We start from the raw sequence: 17,893 nt of genomic DNA on the forward strand, positions 1-17,893 counted from the left end.
TTTATGCACATTTTTGACAACTTAAAAAACTTAAAAAAATGGTATAGTTTGATATGGCATCAACCTGATCAAACCCCTATATGTTTGGACCCATATGTCATTATTTACCCCTATGATGTATTTGTCAAATTATTATTTTTTACCATATTCCTCTCCTTTCGCTGGTGGAGCGGTGGGTGGTGTTGTTCACTTCGGCAGCTCCTCCCCCTCTACTTACCCCGATGAGGTTGGGTCTCATGGTTCTCTCTTCGTCTTCCCAATTTACTCACTCTAGCGGTGGCGAGTAGTGAGGTAGGGCCAATGGTTCCCTTCTCTTCCTTTCTCCCTTCGGCAGCTCCTCCCCCTCTACTTACCCTCATGAGATTGGGTCTCATGGTTCTCTCTTCGTCTCCCCAATTTACTCACTCCGGCGGTGACGAGCAATGAGGTTGGACCAATAGTTCCCTTCTCTTCCTTTCTCCCCTCATCTCTTCCTTTCCCTCTCCTGTCACTTCGGGCGTAGCTAAATTGACGTTCTCGCAGCTGTAGGACCTCTCCACTATTGGATCTGCCTTTCGTCCCGACCTTTGCCTTCGTCCCTGATGGTTAGCCCACTTACACCCGCTTGACAACTGTGGCGTCTAGAGTCAAGACAAAATCGGTGTCCGGTTGAAGAGGAATGAGGGAGGTGGCCGAGCGAGACTGACCTCAACCTTTGTCCCCTTTCCCCAATGCATGCGCCAAAGGAGGAGGCGTGGGGAAGCATGTGGCATTGGTGAGGTACTTAGGGGAAATTGGAGGTGCAGAGGGTGGCCGGACTCACTGGAAATGGGTGAGAGGAGAGAGGGGAAAGGAGAGGAAGAAGGATAAAATGGTCCAAAAAATTTTAATGATTGCACTGAAAAGATAAGTAGTGGTATCTCCAATAACTATAAAGTAATGATATGGTTCTAATTAACCCTATAGTTCTATTGTCAATGAATTTTACAGTACTCTATAAGTACATGAAATTATATATAACTATCAATGAATATCTTGTAGATATGTAAGCAATAAAAGTTCCCAATATTAGTGAATATCTTGTAGATATGTAAGCATTAAAAGTTCCCGATATTATTAGACTTGTAAGCATCTAGTAATTGAGGAATGATGTGAACGCTTCTATGACGTAGGGGTAGGGCATTGGGGGATACAGCCATATATTTCTTCATCTAGAACACACATCACCTCAAATTACGAACCGTATTATGGCTGTGTTTACTTCCATTCAAACTTCAAACTTTTCCGACGCATCAAATGTTTGGACACATGTATGGACCATTAAATGTGGACGAAAAAAAACAATTGCACAATTTGCATGTAAATTGTGAGACGAATCTTTTGAGCTTAATTATGCCATGATTTAACAATATGGTGCTACAGTAAACATTTGCTAATGATGGATTAATTAGACTTGATAGATTCGTCTCGCAGTTTACAGGCGGAATCTGTAATTTGTTTTGTTATTAGTCTACGTTTAATACTTCAAATGTGTGTCCGTATACGTTAATTTTTTTTTACCAAAACAACTAAACACGGTTAATGTAGAGACAGGAATAAATAATCCATGACAATAATCTAGTGAAATAGTTGAAAAGAACATGACCTTGAAGTTCAAGTACAAGTGTTATGTCTCCACTATTTACTCTTTAGCTTATCAACCGCAACTAAGATTTAAATTTCAAAACCTATTATACTTATTTTTAGAGTTGATTTAATGTTTTATTATCATACTTCATTGCGATTTCCATAATAAGATGGTTGCTATCATCAACAAGCAACTTTGGGCCGCCCCAGGGAACTGAATCTTTTGCATGAACCACTGCATTTCCAAGAAGTGCACGAGCTTTGCATGCCATAAGCCCAAAAGACTCAGCAGCTTAGCGTCCCTTATTATAAATTGCTTCACTGACCAGCGGCAAAAAGATGGCCTCCTCCTGCAATCTGCAAGACTGAAGCTAAGCAGCTTTAAATCCTCCTGCGTCATTTAACCCCCTCTCTGCCTCTCTGAGCTCTGAGCTGCTCAGCTACAGCTCCCTAGCTGTTCTGTTCGATTAATTCAGCTTCGCTTTGCTTGGATTAATTTGTAGGTGACTAACTCGATCACAGCTCAGGTGATTGGCAGTTTGATCACAAGGCAGGAAGGAAGTAGAAGTAGATTGCTGTAGCACACGCTCACCTACCAAGCTTCTACACTCGCAGCCAAGCTTTGATCGTTTGCTTGCTTTGCATTGCTTGGGCTTTGTGGGCAAGAACGTGTCTATCTTCTTCTTCTTCGTCTCGTCAGGCGGCCATGGGGATGAGTTCATGCGTGAACCTATCCCGTGTCGCCGTCGCCGCTGCAGGGAGACGGCCGGGATTTGCCGGTGAGCTGGGAGGTCGCCGTGGTCATGGCAGAAGCGTGCTTCCGGTTGTTGCTGCACTGCCGGTGAGGAGGAAGGGAAGCGGTTGTGGCGTGGCGTGCTGCGTCTCCTCCTCGTCTTCCTCCTCCGTGCACGGCAAGAACTCGGCGGCGGCGGCGGAGGGTCACGCCGGCGGCATTGGGATCGCGGAGTTCCTCGGCGGCAAGAACTTCCTCATCACCGGCGGAACCGGGTTCCTGGCAAAAGGTAGTAAATCTATCTTCTTCCTCTCTTAAATTTGGATCATCCAACGTACGTAGCTCGCGTCTCTTCTTGATTTTGCTTGATCATCTGGATCAGTTCTCATCGAGAAGATATTGCGGACGAATCCCGACGTTGGCAAGATCTACGTGCTGATCAAGGCGAAGGACGGTGACGCAGCACTGAAAAGATTGCACAACGAGGTTCTACTTGCGATCATTGTTCGATCCATTTCAGAGAAACATTTGTTAGTACCTATCTGTTCATCTGTTTGACTGTATTTTTCCTTTTGTTTTAACTGTGTGATGTGCAGGTTGTGGACACAGAATTGTTCAGTCGTTTGCAGGAAATCCATGGCAAGGATTACCACAGCTTCGCGGCAAGAAAGCTGGTGCCTGTAGTCGGAGATGTCAGAGAAGCCAACGTTGGCATCGCCCCTGAGCTTGCCGGCGTGATCGCCGACGAGGTCGACATCATCGTCAACTCAGCAGCAAACACCACTTTCGACGAGAGGTTTTGTCATTCTCTGAACTGCAGTGTTGCTCCAAAGATGAGTTCTTAATTGGATCACTTCATGTATAATAAGCATATGAATTGATCACTGTTGCTGCATTTGGTTCGATTTTGCAGGTACGATGTTGCAATGGACATCAACACCGTAGGGCCATTCAGGATAATGAGCTTCGCGCAGCGGTTTCGGAGGCTGAAGCTGTTCTTGCAAGTGTCAACAGGTCAGAAATGCATGTCAAATGAAAAGCTCTTGTGCTGAAAACTTGCACTGAAATTACCTCCAAAAACCTTAGATATATCTCTCTACTGTGGATTTTGAATTTCATGTTTGGCAATCAGCATATGTGAACGGACAGAGGCAAGGTGTGGTGCTAGAGAAGCCATTTCGCTTGGGGGACACCATAGCCAAGGAGTTAGGATCTCCAGATTCTTCAGAACACAAGAACACCATGCTTGACATCGAGGCAGAGATCAAGCTGGCTTTTGACCACAGGAGACACGGTGATGATTCAGCCTCTTTCTCTGAAGAAATGAAAGAGTTAGGATTAGAGAGGTATACACGCAATGCCAGAAACGTTTCAAGTCTGAATGTGCAGTGGCAAGATTATGCAATTGCACACATGAAACAGCATTGGTTAATTCGCTTGATTTGGGTTTGATTTGTAGGGCAAAACTCCATGGGTGGCAAGATACATATGTGTTCACCAAGGCCATGGGAGAGATGGTGATCAACTCCATGCGAGGAGATATACCGGTTGTCACCATCAGGCCAAGCGTCATCGAGAGCACCTGGAGGGATCCCTTCCCCGGTTGGATGGAAGGGAACAGGTACAAATTGTAAATCAAAGTTCACCAACTTAAACCAATTTTAGTTCATGAGATAATTTAGTTTACGATGAATTGGCATTGATTTTGGCGAAATGAATTTGAGCTTGATTAGGATGATGGATCCTGTTGTACTGTACTACGGCAAAGGCCAGCTGAGCGGGTTCCTCGCTGACCCGGAGGGTGTTCTTGACGTGGTAATGATTAAGCAGATGATTAAATTCGCTAATTGCGATTAGTGGTTAATCGATTAACTATGGCGATTTGTGATGGAAGGTTCCGGCGGACATGGTGGTGAACGCAACGCTGGCGTCGATGGCGAAGCACGGGCGCGGCGGCGCGGCGGCGGCGGAGGGGATGCACGTGTACCACGTGGCGTCGTCGACGGTGAACCCGCTGGCGTTCGGCGACCTGAGCCGGTTCCTCTTCCAGCACTTCACGGGGTCGCCGTACAGCGACGCGGCGGGGCGGCCCATCCACGTGCCGCCGATGCGGCTGTTCGACACCATGGAGCAGTTCGCCAGCTACGTCGAGACCGACGCGCTGCTGCGCGCCGCCCGCCTCGCCGGCGCCGGCGCCGGCGCCGGAGACGAGAGGGTGTCGCAGCGGCTGCGCGAGCTCTGCGCCAAGTCCGTCGAGCAGACCATCTACCTCGGCAGCATCTACCAGCCCTACACCTTCTACGGCGGCAGGTTTGTTTCATAGACCGTGTACATATAAGTATATTTAACAATAAATTAAATAATATAAAAAGAATTAATAATTACTTAATTTCTTTTTAATAAAACGAATGGTCAAATATATTTAAAAAGTTGATGGCATAAAATATTTAAAAACGGGGGAGCACATTCGTATATACCCGCTATGGATAATGCATTGTGAATTTGAGATGCTGATGAGCTCGATCGCCGGCCATGGCGGCGGCGGCAGGTTCGACAATGGGAACACGGAGGCGCTGATCGGGGAGATGTCGGAGGAGGAGAAGGCGCGGTTCCACTTCGACGTGAGGAGCATCGAGTGGACGGACTACATCACCAAAGTGCACATCCCGGGGCTCAGGAAGCACGTCATGAAGGGGAGGGGCGTCGGCGGCGGCAGCGGCGCGTCGTCGTCGTCGAACGCCTCGCTGCTCGCCGGCGCCTCCGTTTGAATGGCCAGGCCGGCGCCGGAGAAGAGGAGGATGCATGCGCGGCGTGTACACTAGGCTAGATTGTTGTTAACTTGTTCTGCCGTGGCAATCTGACAGATGATCTTTGTGCTGCAGTAATTAAGGTTGATAGTATGTTCTCTATCACTATGTAATCAGAGCAAAAATTGGCAATCAATTTAACAGAATTTACAAAAGATGCACATAATTCAGAATATAATTTAGCAGAGAGAACATCGGTTGACCAAGTTTTTGGCTTTGATCAAGTACATGTCTAGAACAGTATGGAGTACTTGTAGAGTAGTGCGAAATTTGAAAACCAGAATGTCAGATACATGCGAAGAAAAACATCCAGCTAGAGAAAAAGGTGCCATGGAACACTGCACTGTAGCACATCAGGGTAACCACCCCCAAAATTCGGAATACTACACCGAAAGATGATTAGGTTGCCTTGCCATTGATGATACAAATTACAAGACTATCGATACAAGCTTACGCTACAAAATACAAATAGAAGTTCAGTCTTGCCACTAGATTTCCTCTGTAAAAATGCCTAAAACGGAGAGGGTGAGGATGGATGGGCCTTTTTTATCACCTGAAAAACTCAGGCATCGCTGCATGAGCATGACACTTTGTTTCAGGATAGCAGCATCTCTTGCATTGACCAATGGAGGGTCAAGTTTTACGAAGGGATCTGATGTTCCCTTGTTATTGTTGGTTGGCCTATGCGCAGGTTTCACAGTCCAGCAAAGTATCACTGACCAGCATTTGACTATCGCAAATTCGCAATACAAGGTGACAAATGGTAGCACCATTAACTCAAAGGAAATAATCGGGCGTCCTCCGTGTCACGTCAGGCTCACCTCTCCTAGGAGCTGGTTCGAACTGCAACAATAGGAAACCAACATGATTAGCCAACTACAGGATATGCAATTGAGCTAACTATCAGAATTCAGAATGCGTATTTTAAATGAATTGAATGAAGGAAAGAGCAAAATCAAGTTATCAACATTCTAATTCATCTAATTCAGATTTCCAACACCTTACATTGACAGTTAAGCCATGACCAGCACGTATTACATGAACTTAACGAACCAAGGAAGCCGGAAAGTTGTTGTAAAGAATAAAGTTAGCAGTAATCACCTGAATAAAAGTATGGCTGTTGCAGTCATCAACTTCCAAAATGGATGCCATATTCCCACATCGGTAACAATAATTTGGAGCACTGAATATAGTAACAACTTTTTGTTCCTGTATGTGCATAGTGAATAATTATGACATATTACTTGCACAACACGCCTGATAAAGTATCCAAAGGTTCAGTAAGCTTACATGAGCCCAATTATATCCTTCCATAACTAGTTGATGAGCCCGAGCTACAAGTTTGAGATTGTTGGTGTGATTGAATTGCTCGGATATATCCTGGAAAACAAAAGAAAGAATGAACAAACTATAATTAAAACATCTGCAACTGAAAAAGTTCAAGACAGTGTAGTACCTGCCCAAAAGTGTAGCCAGCACCACGAGGAGATATGCCCCAACCACACCGGTCATCTGGATCAGACCATAGAAGATCACACATTGGTCCCTCATGCGGAACCTCTTGGACACGATCTAAGCTACGCACACTATCAAGGTTCTCAATTGATGGAGATAAACCACCATGCAGGCAGAAAATTTCAGATTCCACCTTCAAGAACATAAAGAAAATATTAACATGGCTCATAGATGCATAATGCTGACAATATGGGTTTATTGAGGATGGAATGCAGTTATTGTATGTACAGTTAATGATTTTGCAGTAAAAAGAGTTATGCACTACATTAAACGTTTATTGATGACCACTTTACATGATTCAAATAATGCATCCATACAATTGAAAATCCAAAGATCTACCAGAGAGAACATCACTGTTAGCAACTTGGTATGATGTCACACAACTCCCAAATGGCCAAGGAATTTCAATTATGCAGCTGTAAATACATAATGTATGATATGTCGCATTCTTTCACAAGGTAAAGACACTAGTCATGCCCCATCGATATGTTCCCAGCTATCAAGTCTGCAGGTGGCGATATACAATCAGTAGTTATCATACAGGTGAAAAACAAACTAGGCTTCCATATTGAAACAGTGTACCATGCAATAAATGCAAAACAAAAAAATAAAGAAAAACAAGAGATACTTAGAAATGACAGAACAAACCAACTTAAAGAAAAAGACGAGGTCCCAGTTCAGAGCACATACCAGTGCTGTCAGTGGAAAATAGTCAAATAAATCCGTGAATATCTTCCATACATTTGCATTGCCATACCTGGTTTGAAAGAAGGGTCAACAACACAAATTAAAAATATGACTCCATTTCAAACATCTAGTAGCAAATCATTGTTGCAAATTTCACTACTATAAATTAATAAACAATATCACTGTTTTGTTTGAAACATATTGAATTAATGATATGTACTACCACATAGGTTCAAAAGGTACAGAACACTAATATACAAACAACACAAAACCTATATACTACCGCACAGAAAGAAAAAAAGGGCACATGATACCAAATAGATTCCACATATACTAAAACTTTGCTCGTCTGTCTATTATACTGAGACAAGGACAAGAAGTACCACATAACTCTAGGATCAGACAGAACATGCATAGAGTTTCTGCCATGGCAGCAATGATGCAGTTCATACTGAGCAGCCTACAAGGCTAGACCTGGAACAGGATTAAGATTAATTTTCATGAAGCACCTAAACAAACTCACTTTCGTAAACATTCGTCGTAGAATCCATAAACCTGTGTGATCTGCAATCATCATAAAATAATATTTTCAGTTTAACATAGACATAACTAATTCACCATTATGACAGACAGACGATAATAAAACAAACTGTGCTAAACAGAAACCAGAAGAATTCAACAAATTTGCTCAAATTTCTAATCAACTGAGAAAATTGCGGCCAAGTCTGCACATAGTCATTGAAAAAAGTTGAACAGCACCTGCCGGCTCTCATGATTTCCGCGAAGGATTGTAATCCGATGTGGGTGACGCACCTTCAGCGCTACCAAAAGCTGGATAAGGAATACCACTCAGTAGTGCTTACACATAATGACATGATCTCAAACATAAAACAATTGAAATATTTGAAAGAATTCCAGTAATCGAATTTTGTTACTGGCCAATAAGAACAAATAAATCTGGTATGTGAAACTCGACAGCTTCTGTAAAACTGTATATAAATACTCATCAAAGAAAATAAGTAGGTTAACTCTTACAGTAACAGTCTCAACAGAGTAATAGCCACGATCCACATAATCCCCCATAAATAAATAATTAGTATCTGGGCACTGAAACAAAGAAGAACAAATATATTAAGTATCTTTAAGAACAGAATAACGAAAGGAAGATTTCAAAGTATGGTAGCAAAAGTAAATGCAAATGGTACCTTCCCACCGATCCGAAAAAGTTCTACAAGATCATGGAATTGTCCATGAATATCACCACAAATCGTTACTGGGCTTTTGACAGGCTGCATAACCAAAAAAAAAAAAAGGCAAAACCTTAAAACCAGTACTCATCTACCTTACCAAATTACCATGGAACAGAACATGCAAATATTTTGAGAACGTCTTAGCAGAATTGTATGTGCACATACTATGAGCTATCTGAATGGCATGTAAAAGAGGGGGTAAAAATTAAGGTGATGAAAATTGAATGGAAGGAGGAAGACTTGAATTCCTGTGTTTATTTTAGTCATCAGCATTGGCAGAATTATGGTTGGATTGAAAGGCACAGAAATGTATGACTAAAACATATCAAGGGACCAACTAACTTGTGTAACACTATGAAGTACCCTTGCTCAAATACAATGCCAAAACCATAGTGCAGGTTCAATCAACTGTTGAAGAAGCAATAAGGAAATCCTGTCACACTCACACCTATCCTGAAATATACCCAGCATAACAGTGAGAAAAGAACCGGCAGTATGCGATACCTGAACATTGCTTTCCTCCATCAATATCTCCTTGGCCTTCTCGCACAGTGCTTTAACCTGCAATTGAGGGTCCATTAGAACACACGTAGATTCCAGGAATATAAGAACACCAGTTGTGTAGACATTTATGCCCATCAAATGTTCCTATTTTTGGTCAACCGTCCATGCATATCCACACATATGTATATATCCTATCGTATTCTACAGGTTATAAGCATGTGAACCTAATTTGCGATCAAAACAAAAGGTAGCAGTGACTACGTGTGCTTGTAAATTTCCAATTTTTATGCTACTTTCCGCGACCATCTCTAGCGATCTACTACCATGAACCAAATCTGGATCATCACATCGGAAGGCACCAAATTCCAAGTTGCCCTCGCCAGCCACAACAAACAAGCACTCGAACCCCTCTCCAAACCGCCAAATCACCCAGCACAACAAAAACTACGCGCCAATCGCTCGCGAACCACCGGATCACACGGCAAATCCGAACCCCCCAACCCAAAAACCCTAGGAACAGATCAAAGCGCCACCATATTCCCCAGATCGGGGCGCCCCCCGCGGAGCCATCGCCGGCGGGACGAACGGCGAGACCAGAACGCGGAAAAGCCAGAGCAGCAGCAGCAGCAGAGGGATCTCGCTCGCTCGCTCTCACCTCCTGCTCGGCGAGCGGGCGACACTGCATCAGCTGCTCGATCTGCGTGTCCAGGCCGCCGCATCCCCCGCCGCCGTCCACGCTCATGGGCTCCATCCCCCCGCTCCGCCCTCCGGAGGTAGGCGAGCGCACCGCCGCCTCGAGCTCGTCGCCGGCGGCGAGGGGGGGAAAGAGCGCGCGCGCTCGGGCCGAGGCGGATTGGGAGAGTGAGACTGTGAGAAAGAGAAGAGAAGAGAAGAGAGAGAAACTGTGGACACGGGAGGGAGGGAGAGGGAGAGAGAGAGAGAGAGAGAGAGTATCAGAGTACTGGACGGGAGGGCAACCTGACACGTGGGCCCATCCCCTCTCCCCTCGCTGCGTGTGGTTGGAGGGGAGGACTGCGCTGTCCGTCGCTGACAGGTTGGCCGGCGCGTGGGCCCCGCGTGCCAGTCGCTGGCGTGGCGGGGCGACGCGTACTGGAGAGGAAGGAAGCCCACGGATAGTTTGTTCGTTCGCGGAGCTTCCTGGACAACAAGGGGGTGGGGGTGGGGCCCGCATGTCAGCCGTTTGTGGATGGATGGACGGACTGGAGAGGAAACGGAGTACGTGGGCTGCTGTGGCATGTGAGTACTTGGACGGTGGGCCCCACGTGTCGGAGGCGTGAAGTTTTCGAATAGGATCACTGTTTTGAAATGGAGGTTTCTACATGGAGGAGTATCAAATTGCAGTTGTATAGGAGTACCATTTGAAGGCCCCATTTGATTCAAAGGAAATTTATAGTAATTTTAGAGGATTTTATTTTTATAGGAATTTTTTCTACAAAGCCCTTTGAATCAAAGGAATGAACCCTATGGAATCCTATGAAATTCCTATGGAATGCCTCTTCCTATACAAGTTTTGGAGGAATTTTAACAAGAGGTAGAACCTCATAGAAAAAATCCTTTGAGTCTTTATCTCTCCTCAAATTCCTGTGTTTTTTCTATGGTCCAATCAAACGATCATTCCTACGTTTTTCCTATGTTTTGCAATCCTCTGTTTTATACTTACATTCCTATTAGAATCATATGTTTTTTCTATTTCTCCGTTTTTCCATTCCTGTGATTCAAAGGGGCCCGAAATGGAGGTTTTTCTTAATAAAATTCTAGAGAGTTTAAGACTGTTTCATGCACGAAGTTTGTTTTTATGGCTATAAACAAAACAAATAAAGGAATGAGCTAACGTATGTACTGATAAAAAATGTGTATTGCTGTAGTCTCGACAATTAAATCTGATCGGATTAATAGCTATTGCCTTTTATTCTCAACATGTAGATATGCCACTGTTAAAAACCTTTTGGGAAGGGTACCTTTTATTTGTTTGAAATTTTTAAATAATTTGTGAAACATTATTCAATGTTCATATGAATAGAACTTTTGAGGCATTTTATTATCACACCATGAATCCGTTTTAACATAAAAAGTTATATTAAGTAATCGGTTTGATCCAGTTAAACTCCTGCACCATTCTTAGATCTCTTGTTGCTAACAAAATTTTTCAATAGGTTTTCGTCACCTTTCATTGATCAACATGATTCCACACCAATACCAGTCATGGCTGCCTTAGCCTTTTTTACTGAGGGTTACAGAGAGTCTATTAGATCTAATTTTTACTTTTCTTATTTTATTATAGCCGTGCGATTAACTTTTATAGAGTCATATCTGTCATAAGCAAAATAGTAATTAAGCCATCTTTACTAATTTATAATTTATTTACCTATAAATTCCATCAACACTTCAGAAAATCATATACCATACAAACTAAACACGAAAGTACATCTTCAAGCTATTATGCCGTGGATGATAATTGCTTTGTTTTATGTCGTTCTTACCTTGTTTGGATTCCGTTATACGACGAACTAGTACGACTTTTCTTATCCCCAATTCTATTTATTCCAGTAGTACTTAAAAGCTAAGGCTATGTTCATGATTTTTAGCGCATGCGAAAAAACATTAATACATGATTAATTGAACATTAACTATTATAAACTTATAAAGTGAACTCATTTACTTTTTAAAAAAACAACTTATATATATAAAGTTTTGCAAAAAAATACACTATTTTACATATTAAAAAACATGTAAACGAAAAATAAGGGAGGTGAATTTTTTTTGGGGGGAAAGGGATATATTACTCAGGAATTAAATCTTCACTTACAAGATGTGATATGAAAGAACACTCATGTTCTAACAAAAACTAGAAAGGCCCTTAAGCGAACTTATTTTTGCCAGTAAATGACTAACTAGGTTTTGGGTACGGAAGTTTAGAGTCGAGGAAAAGAAACATTACAATGGGGTTTACTGAGACTGCAATTCTTCGAAGATAAAACGTACTTCCTTGGTCCCTTAATATAAGAGATTTTGACATTTTACCTGTATTGTTTAACTATTTATCTTATTTAAAAATTTTGAAATTATTATTTATTTTATTTATGACTTAATTTATTATTTAAAATACTTTAAACACAACTTTTTGTTTTTTATATTTACATAAAATTTTTAAATAAGACGAGTTTTTTATATTAATTTTAAATAAGACGAGTGGTCATATTAAAATTCTTTATATTAGGGCAAAACAATTTTCCATGCTTCAACAGAAGAAGCCAGTCATTCAGGGTGGTAGCCCTTGCTGTAGGGCAGTACACGGGTCTGAACACGACGTGGACTGTGCGTGTGTCTCATGTGCCCGAGAGTCCACACGAGTCTTGAGAACCTTGACGTCTCGAGCTCGAGCCGTACTGACCTGAAGTCCTGAACACGCCGCAAGATTCGAAGCCAAACCAACCCAAGCTCCCAGGAGAGGAGAGCATCTCCTGCATCTGCGGCCTCCCCCATCCCACTGCTGCTGCTGCTGGTTTGAAACCAAGGCGACCTCTTCCTGTAGTAGCGAGGAGGAGAGGAGAGGAGGGAGAGGCGGGTTCTTGGCTCCTGGGGGGCCGAATCGCGGGGGTTCTTGCCTGCCCGGATCGATCCGGCAATGGACGCGGCTGCCGGAGGCGCGCCGCCGCGGCCCGCGGCCGGAATCCGCGTCCGGGTGCCACTGGTGAGTTCCGTCCCCCTAATCTTCTCTCTGGCCCTAGAGGAGCGTCGCTTCTTGTTTTGAGGCCGCAGGTCGCGTGAATTTAGCTCCGGGGTAGTGTTCTTGGCCCAAAGGCGTCAACCTTTGGCTGCCAAGTGCTGAATCTAAGGGTTTTCCTGTTCATGCCCTGGCGTATTTGTGGGTTTTTGATATGGACGAGGGCTCGATCTGCGTTCTTAGGGCTTGGTATTGGAGTATAGGTTCCAATTATCTGTGAATGCGTGGTAGTTATTTTTGGTGAAGTAATCTTTGCTGTGCTGATGCCACTTCGTGAGTTTTTGCTGGTCAAAATACTGCTAGATGGACAATTTGTATCAGTATGGGATCACCAAATCTGTTCGTCCCTTCTTTTGTCCCCATTTAAAAGCTAGCATATAATATTTTTTTCTCATCATAGTCATTTTTTAGGGATGAATTAAGGAGGAAGTAGCACTAGCAAATCATCCTATTCCTAGCTCCATGTGTCACACATGAGCTACACAAGCGTCTGATCCATTGCTAGACATTCTTTTTGGGAATACGCAAGGAGTGCATTTTTGTATCAAGAGAAATAAAGAGTTATTTACAAACATTGCTAGACATTCTGTGCAATGTATGTGAATTTGTAAGGTTTGCTTACTAGTTATAACGACCAAGCCAATCATGTACATATGAACTGCTGAGCATGATGAACACTACTCTAGCATAGCTAGTAACTCTAATATAATGATGCTAGTATGAGATTAGCATCCATAATAGTTGAACCAGGAAATGGTCATGTAAATATAATGGCCAGACTAGGTAGGATATCCTGGGTCTCTTACACTGTTATACATTTGATAATGCCAGCCGTGCTGATGTTTGTAACGTTTGATGGATGCAATATCAATTTTAGGAACCTTTAGACTGTACATCAGATTTGTCTCTCTTTGTCTCTTACAAATTGACAGAGAAGCACATAGCAAACATACATTAAAAGTGCTACTAAAATTCTCCGTCTCTTTGTTGAACTAATTATCGCCAAAGAAGGCTGGCATATGCAATAAGAAGTAAAATTCAGTACATTATTCTGCTTCAATAAAAGCAGGGTCCTTTGACCATTAGTCTAAGAAAAATTTCAGTACATTAAAAAGCCCAAGCGTTTCACAAATCGTTAAATGAAATGCCAAACAAATCAAGACTTGCCCCCTTCTCTCCCCCAAAAGAAAACCCCTACAAGACCAAACCATGTGCGCGCTGGATGGGGTTTACCGGTTTGATATAAAATCATTATTCTCCTGCTTTTATTGAGGCTTTTTTATAGAGAGAGTTTCTCGGCAATTTTCTTTGTGAGATGGGTTCAGCACAAAGAGAGTGTGTGAATCCATTCGCCAGTGTAACTCGTGTGCTTCGATCTCTGGTGAGTCACATGACTTCGATCGTGTGCTTTAATAAAAACAGTGGTTGAGGGTGTCATGTGTTTGGGGTTAGAGTCAGGGGTTATTCCACTATTGGTCTGAAGTTGTTTTTTTTTTATTGAATGGTATGATTTTCCACTGGATCTAGGAGGATTTACCTTACCATTTGGGGAGGGATTACCCCTACCTGGTGTTATCACAGTTACTGTGGTAATGTCATGGTTACCGCAAAAACCGAGAGGTTTTAAAAACCAAGAGGATTATTGTGCGAGGTAACCGTTGTAACCGAGCAGTAGCCGCACTGCCGCACGATATTGCAAACCTGATTCATTCCTACTAAAAGTTGTTTTTTTTTTAAAAAAAAATATTGGTGATTTGTTTGTGGATCTAGATCTGTAGGGTTTTAGGAACTTAAGGTTACTTTCTTTAGTTTTGGTTTAAGTTAAAGATGGAGATAATTGCTATCCTAAACCATCCTTTCTTGTGAACTCATTTGTTGGGCTTTTCATTGTCACTTTTATCAATCTTATAGATGTCATCTAGGTGCTCTTCCTCGGTTAGAAACAAAGCCTTTTTACAAGAATAATTTTACATGGGAATTTCATTTGGGCACTAAAAATTTAGAGAACTTTCTCTCTCCTCTGCATGATAAAGTAATATATGTGGATCCATTTGATGCATTTAAATATGTTAGCAGAGCAGCTTAGCAATATCAATGCATGATTTTTCTATATTTTATCAATTGATACTAGTATATGACAGGCCAAACCTACCAAGGTGGTAGCTGTAGGGGTGTAAGTGGGTCAGCCGCGAACCCACTTATAGGTCAAAATAAGTGGGTTTCGCTGGTTAGCCACGTACACCCCTAGGTAGCTGCAAGTGCTCATGTCACACTTAAAAATGGCTTATACAAGGAGTTTAATGGAGAAAGGATAAACCAAAGCCTGTACCTTTAACATCTAGTCCTTGTATCCATAAGTTAGCAAAAGACATTCTCCAATTCCTTTCCTATACAGTAGAGCGATCATAGTGAATAGTGACGATGATGAGCCTGCTATCCCACCATCACCTCCAGAGTTGGTGGGATCTTATGCGAGTGAACAAATAGATCACTTATGCACATGGCTTGGCTATTTTTGGATTGATGCTTGGTTGCAAGTTATATATATTCCCCCCTGATTAATATACATATAATTTTCGAGTTTAGAAACTTACGGTATACTTTTGTGGAATCTGTTGCTAACGCATGGGTATTTTGCTAGCTATATAAGAAAGATAAACATCATGCAATGCAATCGTCACACTATTTTGCTAGTGCCTGGACAGAAAGATATGTTTGTGTCTTTAGGAGAGTTACTTCTTGTTGTTTTGTTTCACTTATGCTGTTCCACATTCAGGTTAGTATAAGCATATCCTAACTTCATTTACCAATGCATTTGCAGGTAGAGTCTGTGTCTTGTTACTGTGGTTTTGTTTCACTTATGCTGTTCCACATTCAGGTTAGTATAAGCATATCCTAACTTCATTTACCAATGCATTTGCAGGTAGAGTCTGTGTCTTGTTACTGCAGGGTAGATGGAGGTCTTAAAACTGTTGTGAGTGCTAGGAAGTTTGTCCCTGGTGCAAAGCTGTGCATGCAACCTGACATTAAACCAAACAAGCGCAAGTCAAGGAGCTCACGCAAAGAGAGGTGCCGAACTCAGGCACCACTTCTGCCTGGCCTTCCTGACGACCTAGCTATTACCTGCCTCATGCGGGTCCCTCGACTTGAGCACACAAATCTTCGGTTAGTCTGTAAACGGTGGAACCGACTGTTATCTGGGAACTATTATTATTCCTTGCGTAAGAAACTTGGCATGGCAGAAGAATGGGTTTTTGTCTTCAAAAGGGACCGTGATCGGAAGATTTCTTGGCATGCCTTTGACCCAGTTCACCAGGTGTGGAAGTCACTCCCTCCAGTTCCAGCAGAGTATTCAGGGGCCGTGGGCTTTGGCTGTGCTGTTCTTAGTGGCTGCTATCTGTACCTGTTTGGTGGCAAAGACCCAGTCCGAGGGTCTATGAGGCGTGTTGTATTTTACAATGCTCGGATAAACAAGTGGCTCCGAGCCCCAGATATGCTACAAAAGCGTCACTGCTTTGGTTCCTGTGTCATAAACAACCGCCTCTATGTTGCTGGTGGGGAGTGTGAAGGGATACAAAGAACTCTAAGATCTGCTGAATTTTACGACCCAAACAGGAATAGATGGTCTTACATCAGTGAAATGAGCACGGGAATGGTACCTTTTATTGGAGTTGTATATGATGGCAAATGGTTCCTGAAAGGGCTTGATTCTCATCGTCAGGTTGTGAGTGAGGTCTATATGCCAACATCCAACGTATGGTCAGTCACTGCTGATGAAATGGTTACGGGCTGGCGGAATCCAAGCATTTGCTTTAATGGACGTCTTTATTCAGCAGAATGCCGGGACGGATGCAAGCTTAGAGTCTATGATAGGGACACACGATCGTGGACCAGATTCATGGACAGCAGGCGCCATCTGGGCAACTCACGAGCTTTTGAAGCTGCAGCTCTGGTCTCCCTAAATGGAAAGATCTGCATTATCCGCAACAATATGAGCATCACTCTTGTCGATGTCTCAAACACACCAACAGTTATCGAGATTAACAGTGCTCACATGTGGGATGTTTTTGCTCGGAAGGGCCAGCACAGGTCTTTCATAGCAAACTTGTGGTTCACCATTGCGGGTCGTAATTTCAAGACTCACATTATCCATTGCCAAGTGCTCCAAGTTTGAGCATGGCTCCATGTGAAGTTGGAAACTGGGAACATTCTCAAATTTTGAAAGGGCCGATCAATCGGAAGCTGAAATAGGTGCCAGAACTCCAGCAAAGAGATAGTCTGTTGCCTGAATGAACATCTAGCGATCTCGTTCCTACTCAATCTCTCCGGTACCGGAAAAATCTCATGCTGGCTGCTGGATGTAGCCATGCAGGAGAGGAAGTGGGAGCTTCGGTTGTCTATAAACCAAGGTGAAATTTTTTGGGATGTGAGAGTAAGAAATATTCCATAGCATCGGTGGTTTGTCCAGTGGTATTCATGATTTCAGTGTGCTGATGCTTCCTGGTTTGGGGTTGAGCTGATACTGCTGATGATACGGCAGTAATGGTTGCATTGGCGACTGTCATGTTCTACATTTTCGGATAGGAAGGTGGTCCACCTTCATCCTAATCATCATGTCTATCTTTCTTTCGGCTTATTAGGCATGTCAAACTGTGTTGTATGATCGTATCAGCCGACTAGAGTAACAAATGAATAAATGTTTTGTTCAACTGTTTATGCTTTATAAAATCCTTGCCTGTTTGTTATGCACCAGAACAGTTTTGGAATCTGATTGGTGGATTTAAGGATGTTATGTCTGAAAAAGATTTCATAGGCATGTATCAAATACTCCCTTTGCTTTCTTTAATATTTAACACCATTAACTTTTCGATATACATTTGAGTAAAGTTATGTAGTTATCATTTATTTTATTGTGACTTATTTTGTTGTTAAAGTTATTTTAAACATGACTTATTTTTTATATATATTTGCACAAAATTTAATAAGATAAATTATTAAATATATATTTAAAAGTCAACTGCGCTAAATATTAAAAATAAATGAGGAA

General features: G+C 42.5%; 3 protein-coding genes and 1 long non-coding RNA gene across 6 annotated transcripts; 3 read left to right on the plus strand and 1 right to left on the minus strand.

Annotated features, from left to right (window-relative positions):
- Positions 1-158: 158 nt before the first annotated feature.
- On the plus strand, positions 159-1,157 carry LOC127768691 (uncharacterized). The gene is made up of 2 exons (XR_008016609.1): positions 159-427; positions 523-1,157. It is a non-coding gene; the product is annotated as an uncharacterized LOC127768691 (long non-coding RNA).
- Positions 1,158-1,893: 736 nt separating this feature from the next.
- Positions 1,894-5,991, plus strand: LOC127766635 (fatty acyl-CoA reductase 2, chloroplastic-like). Its single transcript, XM_052291743.1, has 9 exons — positions 1,894-2,627; positions 2,721-2,824; positions 2,935-3,134; positions 3,252-3,352; positions 3,471-3,684; positions 3,798-3,959; positions 4,072-4,153; positions 4,233-4,648; positions 4,887-5,991. Exons 1-9 carry the CDS (start codon positions 2,312-2,314, stop codon positions 5,104-5,106), a joined length of 1,815 nt encoding a protein of 604 aa, XP_052147703.1. The 5' UTR covers positions 1,894-2,311; the 3' UTR covers positions 5,107-5,991.
- On the minus strand, positions 5,492-10,034 carry LOC127766636 (serine/threonine-protein phosphatase PP2A-4 catalytic subunit-like). Its single transcript, XM_052291744.1, has 11 exons — positions 9,757-10,034; positions 9,102-9,158; positions 8,553-8,636; positions 8,383-8,454; positions 8,107-8,178; positions 7,871-7,911; positions 7,351-7,417; positions 6,602-6,793; positions 6,436-6,525; positions 6,247-6,354; positions 5,492-5,988 (listed from the first exon to the last, which is right to left on the minus strand). Exons 1-11 carry the CDS (start codon positions 9,850-9,852, stop codon positions 5,923-5,925), a joined length of 945 nt encoding a protein of 314 aa, XP_052147704.1. The 5' UTR covers positions 9,853-10,034; the 3' UTR covers positions 5,492-5,922.
- Positions 10,035-12,482: 2,448 nt separating this feature from the next.
- On the plus strand, positions 12,483-17,595 carry LOC127768174 (F-box/kelch-repeat protein At1g55270-like). 3 transcript variants are annotated; one of them, XM_052293713.1, is made up of 4 exons: positions 12,483-12,813; positions 15,488-15,622; positions 15,668-15,724; positions 15,770-17,595. In XM_052293713.1, exons 1-4 carry the CDS (start codon positions 12,748-12,750, stop codon positions 17,018-17,020), a joined length of 1,509 nt encoding a protein of 502 aa, XP_052149673.1. In that variant the 5' UTR covers positions 12,483-12,747; the 3' UTR covers positions 17,021-17,595. The 3 variants fall into 3 exon arrangements, with proteins under 3 accessions (XP_052149673.1, XP_052149672.1, XP_052149671.1); XM_052293712.1 differs by lacking the exon at positions 15,488-15,622 and having other exon boundaries at positions 12,486-12,813; positions 15,668-17,595; XM_052293711.1 differs by lacking the exons at positions 15,488-15,622; positions 15,668-15,724 and having other exon boundaries at positions 12,486-12,813.
- The last annotated feature ends 298 nt before the right edge of the window (positions 17,596-17,893 follow it).

The sequence above is a fragment of the Oryza glaberrima genome, chromosome 3 (genome assembly GCF_000147395.1).
Source record: "Oryza glaberrima chromosome 3, OglaRS2, whole genome shotgun sequence".
Taxonomy (NCBI): Eukaryota; Viridiplantae; Streptophyta; class Magnoliopsida; order Poales; family Poaceae; genus Oryza; species Oryza glaberrima.